Source organism: Impatiens glandulifera, chromosome 1 (genome assembly GCF_907164915.1).
Source record: "Impatiens glandulifera chromosome 1, dImpGla2.1, whole genome shotgun sequence".
NCBI classification, from domain to species: domain Eukaryota; kingdom Viridiplantae; phylum Streptophyta; class Magnoliopsida; order Ericales; family Balsaminaceae; genus Impatiens; species Impatiens glandulifera.
In genome coordinates this window covers 149,068,595-149,076,992 of record NC_061862.1, presented here as the reverse complement: position 1 = coordinate 149,076,992, position 8,398 = coordinate 149,068,595, and the positions used below count along the sequence as shown (strand labels likewise).

At 30.3% G+C, this 8,398-nt stretch overlaps 1 protein-coding gene across 1 annotated transcript; it reads left to right on the top strand.

Moving 5' to 3' along the window:
• The first annotated feature begins 3,154 nt into the window (after nt 1–3,154).
• LOC124910368 lies at nt 3,155–4,226 on the top strand. The gene is made up of 2 exons (XM_047451006.1): nt 3,155–3,478; nt 3,843–4,226. Exons 1-2 carry the CDS (start codon nt 3,155–3,157, stop codon nt 4,224–4,226), a joined length of 708 nt encoding a protein of 235 aa, XP_047306962.1.
• Nucleotides 4,227–8,398: the final 4,172 nt, after the last annotated feature.

The following is an 8,398-nucleotide window of genomic DNA, read 5'->3' as shown; positions in this document are numbered from 1 at the left end:
ACGTAACACGATAATGAGTTGTTTGGATAATCTTTGTTTCTTAAGAATCGAAATTCTTAAGTTCATATTCAAGACTAAATCAAAGGATAGAAGGTATGATATTGTGGTATATCCTCTTTAATTAATGTTTAAGCAATTAATTATGAAAAGTTTAAAGGTTATTTCAGAACTTTGATTTTTCATACTGATTTATATGTTCATGCTCTTTTTGTTACAGCTTGGCGAATCTTGTGCAAAGACATGGTGTTAAGAATTGATATGTGATTAGCAGATCAATTCCTGGGCAAAATGTCAAGTTTTTGTATGCAATCAGTTGTCGCCGGAGCTCAACCTGTTCCGTGTCTCGGCTACCGTTTTACCTGGTCTGTCGAGAGCGATAATAGAATGTTTTTATTCTACGGTAGCGGAGACGAGAACGAGAATAAAGCGACATTATTCTGCGTGGGGCTGAGTGCTTAGACTATTAGGACATTTTATATTAGGGATTTTGGTGGAAGAATTAAGTTTTTATTTTTAGATAAAATTATTTGAATTTAAATTTGAATTTGAATTATGTCATATTACTATGGTGAAAGTTCAACGCTCAACTGCTGGATCTTCACTTAGAGATGAGGAGAACTTATCAAAGATTACAACTATCAAAATATTTACCAAAATTTTATATATTATTAAAAATTAACTCATTTAATCATTTTGATGAATTTTACATTGTTAATTTATATATATATATATATATATATATATATATATATATATATATATATATATATATATATATATATATATATTCAATCATTTAATCTTAGATTATATTGTTATTCAATTTATTTTATAATATTTTTATACTTTTCAATTAAATAAAATATTTTTTTCATAATTATTTAAATTTAATAAAATTTATATTTTAAATTTTATTTTATTCAATATTATAAAATATTTTAATAAAATGAATTAGATGACACTAATCCAAATAAAATTCAAAAAATTGTTAATATTTAAAATTCTATATTTAATAAAATTTGCTCAAAATTATTATTAAAAAAACTAATATAGAATTTAAATATATATACTTAAATTTTAAAAAATTACATAAATGATAAAATTTTAAAACTATATAATTTAACATATATAATATATTTTACTGATTATTAAATTTTGTGATATATAAATTAATAAATATGTTTTAAATAGTTAAGAAAATAAAAACAAAAAAAAAACATTTTACTTAGAGATACGTCTGATGTTTTTTTTATAAAAAAATATTATTTTTTTGAATTTAAGAAGAATTATTATGACACTCCACATGCATACTCTACTTAATCTCAAAATGCTCGTAGAAAGGGTTAAGCACATAGCGGTAAACACATTTAAACATTTAACTAGGCACAAAATTACTCTGGTTGCCGCTAGACTAGAAGAGGGATAAAAATCACTATTATTTTTTTATAAATTCTCTCTAATCACTATTATTTATAAACATTAAATCACTTGTTTTTTTTATTAAAATATTTTTAATTTACTTTTATTAAATATAAATTTTAAATAATAAAAAATATTTTAATAATTAAACTAACTAAATCCTAAATAACCTACTTTATTGTTTAATCAAAATAGTTAAAAAAAAATAATAGAAGACTAAAAAAATCAAGATTAAACAAGCTTAATTTGACGAAATGCTCCTAAAAATGGGTTAAATGCGCTGGTGACCAGCGCATAAATTAAATTACGTTGGTGACTACTTGAAATTTTTTTGACGAAAATACTCCATTCGCGTAACGCGAAGGGGAGGATCGTCACACGAAGGAAAGGCTTGTGAAAAGTCCAGATTGATCATGTCCTTCGCGTGACGATCATACCCCTTTACATAAGATGAGAATAATTTCGTCAGAACATTTTGAAGAAGTCATTTGCGCAATTTAATTTATCAGCGCATCTAAGACTATTTTTTGGATCATTTCGTCAAATTTCCCCTGAAGTAATCACCATCCCATCAAAATATATAAAACTATGTTTTACAAGTATGAGATAAAAGAAGAAAGTATAAAATGATAATGTTGTAGAAAATATTTTAAAATGATAAAATTATCAAATAATTCATTTTTCATTTCTCACTACACCAGTTTATGATTTTCCCAGACACATAAATACTGACCATATTATGCGTCGGTAATCTGGTAAATAATTTTCAAGGAAAAATGTAAAATTTGCCTAGTATACATTAATTTGGTCCTTAAACTAATAAACCATTTTAAATCAATCCTTATATAATTTTTATTTTTCTTATAAACTCTTTAATTAAAAATCTTTTTAAATAAGTCCTCTCACCATTTTTCACTCCAAAACCTTTTTAAACAAAATTCTCCTTCAAATACACTATCTTAATAATTAATTTGTCCATCATCTTCATCGTTTGAGATCTCCATCAGAGCTCGAACTTTCTCTTTATCTGTAGTCTTCCTTTCCTTAACTACTTGCTCTTTCTACATCTTAATCCTATCTGTCGAATTCGATCGTGTAGGCAAAATCAAATCTTACCGTTGTCAAAGCTTATATATTTTCCTTGTAATTCCTTTCCATCTTTAATAGTTCTTTCTGTATCAATTCTGTATCCACTCTTCTCATACAAAGCATCAATTTGTTGCATTTTACTATTCTTAATTACGACGGAATTGAACTAGAGACCAATATGAGTCTAAGCATTAATTTTGTCAGTAAATTAAAAATTGTTGGTCTTTGTCTTTTATGCAATTAGGTTTATTTAATTATTAATGGACTTGAGCTTGTATGTATAATTAATTTAGGGTTTCTAGACTAATTTACTCATTTATAAAAGTTGTTTGTAAAGGTTGATATATAACACTAAAGACTCTTAAAACTTTTCCTTTTCAACAAATATTATTGTTTTGCCCAGTTTTTCCAAAGTTTCATTTATTCATAATTGTTCTTAGAATATCCGATAATTAGAACCAACATTTGGTATCAGAGCCTATCTGAAGAACATGTCGTCAAAATCAACTAGAGAGGCAGTGACAATGAAGATCAGAAGAGAAGGGATGTGACGCTCTCCTAACCGTTACTCACGAAGAGTAACTACTCGGTGTGAGCGTTGAATATGCGGGTAAACTTACAAACACAAGGAGTATGAAAAGTCGTGATGTTTGACGAGGTTGACGAACAGAAGGATAGAATGGCTCTCGCAACCATCTATCAAGCACTCTCCGAGGACATCCTTCTCATGGTGGCCGAGAAGGATTCTACCAAGCTAGCGTGGGAGATGCTAAAGACGATGCATGATGGAGTGGAGAGAGTCAAAGAGGCAAAATTAAAAACCTTGAAGACACACTTCGAGGCGATTCACATGAAGAACGGGGAATCCGTGGATGATTTCTCCATAAAATTGACATTCATCGTGACTGGTATCCGCTCACTGGAAGAGAAGATAGAGGAGATTTTCGTCATCAATAAGTTCCTTAGAGCCGTATAACAAAAATAAGATTGTGACCAACATCGAACAATTTGGTGACCTAAAAAATATGACCGTCTCTCAAAGTCCCCGAAGAGATACTTAGTGGCTATGGAGACCAAGAGAAAGAGCACCCATTACTCACGCATGATGAATGGATGTCTTCATTTATGGCTACGGAGACTAAGAGGAAAAACACCCATTACTCACGCATGATGAATGGATGTCACAAATGAATTTTTCTTCTGGATCGCCGAGTCGTAGTGGCAACGATGGAGATAACGGTCAAGGTCGAGGTCGTGGAGAAAGCTCACCTCAATAAGAAGACACCAAGCCCCGCAAATACAAGAGCACAGTGAAATGCTATGCTTGTTAAAAGTACGTATACTACGTGTTTGAGTGCCCTAACAAAAGGCTCGACGATGAGGCAAACCTCAATAGATTCTATGACGAAGAGCCAAAATTAATGTTTGTTAAGGTAGTGACGAATGTTTTGCCCAAAAACGATGAGGCAAACCTTAATAACTTCTATGACGAGGAGTTAACATTTATGTTTGCTGAGGGAGTGACAAATGTTTTGTCCGAAGACGATGAGACAAACCTCGAAGAGTTTGTGCAAGAATTGTTTAAGGAGGAACCGGATGTGGTGATGCTCAATGAAGAGAAAGTCATGGAGAATATCATCCCAAGTGGTAATGAGTATAATCACACTGACATGTGGTACATTGACAATGGAGAAAGAAACCATAAGACTGGCCATTAAGAGAAGTTCAATGAGATCGACGAAAAGATCACCAGAATTATGAAACTCGAAGACGGGAAGCAAGACACACATGTATATTAATCCAGCTTGCGGGAAAATCCATATAAGTAGAGATGTTGTGTTCGAGGAGGAGAAGAAGTGGGAGTGGTGAAACGAAAACAACAAGCTCGTACAAACTTCTGTGGAGTTCGGAATCCAACGAGATGTCTATGCGAAGACACCTCTAGTAGAGATGGATCTTGATGAATTATTATTCCTCACCACCGACAAGTCAACAATATATCACGAGGGGGAAGTCGAAGAGCTATGGAATGAGTCAATGAAGAAAGAGCTTGAGTCCATCAGGAATAACAAGACATGGGAGTTCACCGACTTACCACTCATTCACAAGACCATCTAGTTAAAGTGGGTTTTCAAGTTAAAAAATACAATGAAGACAACATCTTCATGCACAAAGCGAGATTGGTAACGAAAGGTTATGTGCAGAAGCAAGGCGTTGACTTTGAGGAGACCTTTGCATCGGTGGCGAAACTTGACACAATTAGGCTAATTCTTGTCATTGTAGCTTACCGTGGATGGTAGATTCACCACTTGGATGTCAAATCAACATTTCTAAATGGTGACATCGAAGAAGAAGTCTATGTCACTCAACCTGAAGGCTTCATCATCAAAATTGAAGAGCACACTATGTCAAGCACCAAGGGTGTGGAACGCTTGCCTCAACAAGAGAATGATGAGTCTTGGCTTTGTGAAATGTTCTCAAGAGAAGGTTGTGTACACAAGAAACCATGGAGAAGAAGTACTCATTGTTGGCATATATGTTGATGACTTGATCGTGACAGGATCAAGAATCAAGAGAGTTGAGGAGTTCAAATATAGATGATGAAGGAGTTCGAGATGAGTGATCTTGGGTTTACTCTCGTACTACCTTAGTATTGAGGTGAATCAGAAGGAAGATAGCATCAATGTAGAGCAGCCAACTTATGCGAAGAAGGTGTTGAAACAGTTTGCAATAGAGGATTGTAACTCGAGCAAGTATCTGATGGAAGCAAAGTTGCAGCTTAGAAAGGATGTAGAAGGAATATTATTGGATCTGAAGGAGTATAGGAATATCATTGGGTGTTTCAGGTACTTGATGCACACTCGACCTGATATCTCTTATGCAATTGGAATATTGAGTCGATACATGTAGCAACACACCACTCTACACCAATAGGCAGTAAAACACATTCTTCGTTACGTGAAGGGACGACGAGCTTTGTGATTTAGTTAAGAAGAGGATGAGAAGTTGAAGAACTCATTGATTTTACTAAAAGTAACCTAGTCGGTGACATAGACGACAAAAAAAACATCGGAAGGATGGTGTTTTATCTCAACGAGAATCTAATCACCTAGCAATCTTAGAAGCATCGAAGTGTTGCTTTACCTTCATGTGAGATAGATCCCTTCAAGACTTCTTTGTCTTTGTTTTCTTTTCCATTTCATAGAAGGTTTAGGGTTTCGTTTGTTTCGTTTTCTAAACTAGAAACATAGTTAATATCAATCTTTTTTTTTGATTTCTTCTTCCTTTCTTTAAGAACATTTTTCAATATATTACCAATGTCTTCTTCCAAACTTGAAGAATTTTCATTGATTTAGTTTCTATCCATTGTTTTCATCGTTGTCTTCACTTATTTATTTGCAAGAAGTTTCATTAAAGTAACGTCCAATTCTCTGATGGACTTGAATAATCTTCCTCTTGTTCTGATACCATATTAAAACTCAAGATCAATATCAAGAAACCAAGCTATGAAGAAGTAAGAAAGAAACGATAACCATCAAAATGGGGTTATGCTAGTATTTATTCAAATAATAAGATGATTATGAAATATTGTTTATGTGTCTAGACTTTTTCAATTATTTAAATTGGTCATTAGACTTCATACTATGATAAAAATAACTATCTACTTTTATAGACTCAATCAATCATGGACATACCCATATAAAATCTAAATTATTTAAAGATTATAAAAACATAATTTCATATATAGTGGCTTGAATTTAATGTAATAAATCATATAAATTATATATATATATATATATATATATATATATATATATATATATATATATATATATATATATATATATATATATATATATATATATATATATATATATATATATATATATATATATATATATATATATATATATATATATATATATATGATAATGAGATGTTATATTATAACGTTTAAATAAGTTGAGTTGTATAATGTTTTATAACATAAAACTCATCTATAACAAAATCTATATTTATATTTTTAGTTAAATCTCGTTTAATATAGTGTCAAACAATTCGCATGAAAATTATCTTTCATTTTATTGCAAAGTTTCGTCTTCATTTTTTTCATTGTTGAAAATATTTGCTCACTGATAGCGATAGAAATATATAATATTAAAAAAATAATCAATATAGTCAACATAACATAAACTTTTGATCACTCACTTTCGATCAATTGTTTATCAAACTCAACAAGTGTAGAAACTTTCAAATTTTGTTCCGCATCAAGTTTATAATATACTAATTCATACTTCGATGCAATCATGTCATCATGATACTAAAATTTTCAAGATAAATTTTCGTAACAAACTTGCAAATATCTTCACCATACCAATTAAGAAAATAAGAATTAGAAAAAAAAATAAAGAGAAAGAGATTCTACCTCTTGAGAATTAGAAAAATAAATATGAATATTTTGATAAAAAATAATTTAAGAATAAATAATTAGTGGAATAAAATTTAAGCAAACATGCTTGCAAACGATTTGAAAAGAAATTAAAAAATGAATCAATGGTGGAACTATGATGAGAAATGATAAAGAGCGTGAAAATAATGATAGAAAAATGTAGATAAATGATGTGTCATCTTTTTAATGGATTGAAAATTTAATATGAGAGAATTTTCAGATTTCTAATTTACTAAAGGAACGACACATCATTCCCTTTCTAATTTTATTTTTTTATTATATATATATATATATTATAATATATTTTTTCAATTTAAAAAAACAATTAAATAATTTTTTTGCGGTGGACTTAGCCCTTAGTTAAATACGTCTCTAAGTGTCACGAACAGAATGAATCGACAACTCAATTATTTTGCATTATCGAATGGTGGCTAATATCTAGAGTCTTTTGTGCGGTATTACTATGATTCATTAGATAATACCCGAGTTTTTAGGTAGTTGTTAGAAAGTTTGGATTGATGTGACTGATATGACAAAGCTATATAATTGAGTTAAAATCTCAATTATTTTTTAGTGGAATATCTGGTTATAAAAAATTGTCGAACATTCAATAATCGTAGTCGTCCGATATGTATCATTCATAATGCTATTATTATAATGATTTTTGAGATTTGTTTCGTAAAGACGGTAGAGTCGGTCAGGAAGTTAATCGTTCTTCTCAAGTACTTACAAGCTCGATAATTTGTTAAAAAATGTGATTTCTTTTATGTCATGTTTTATTGTTGTGATTAAACGATTCCTATCATTTTAAATATACATTAACCATTTTAAAAAATAAGAGATTAATTAAAATCATTTCATTTGATTAGAATTGTTGTGGAATACCTTTCTTTTAACTTAATTATTTTTACAATGACAAATATCATAAATTTAATTATTTATATTTTAAAATAAAATTAATAACTTAAAAAAAATTGAGCATTGACTTATTTTAAAATTAAAGGATTTCTCTAAGTCAACAAATAACTGAATTAATAATTCTTTTCACTTATTAAATAAAGGCTTGGCCAGCTATTTTTTTTATAAAAAAACAGTCATCTTTAACAACCCACCACCTCAGGCCGCCTGTTAATTGATTTCTCTCTCTAGAGTTAACATGGCGGAGCAGAAGAACCCAGCAACCACCATCGATGAAGAACCTAGTAAGTTCTATCAAGATTCAATATTTGTCTTCCTCCTTTCCTTGACCAAAATGACATAATTAAAACTGTTTAAATTGCAGTTTCTAAGAAAACATACACTAGTAGAAAAGAGGTTTTCTGTAACGATTCCTAGTAACGGCGCTCGAAAGCCCTTACTAATATTTGGTATCAGTAACAGTTATAATAAACCGTTACTATTATAAGTGAATCTGTAACGGCCATATAAACCGTTACAGAT

Excerpts from the sequence above, each read along its gene's own strand:
- LOC124910368 (XM_047451006.1), top strand. The coding sequence starts at position 3,155 with ATGTTTGACGAGGTTGACGAACAGAAGGATAGAATGGCTCTCGCAACC. Across the intron at positions 3,479-3,842 it reads TCAATAAGTTCCTTAGAGCC|TACGTATACTACGTGTTTGA; the intron begins GTATAACAAAAA and ends GCTTGTTAAAAG.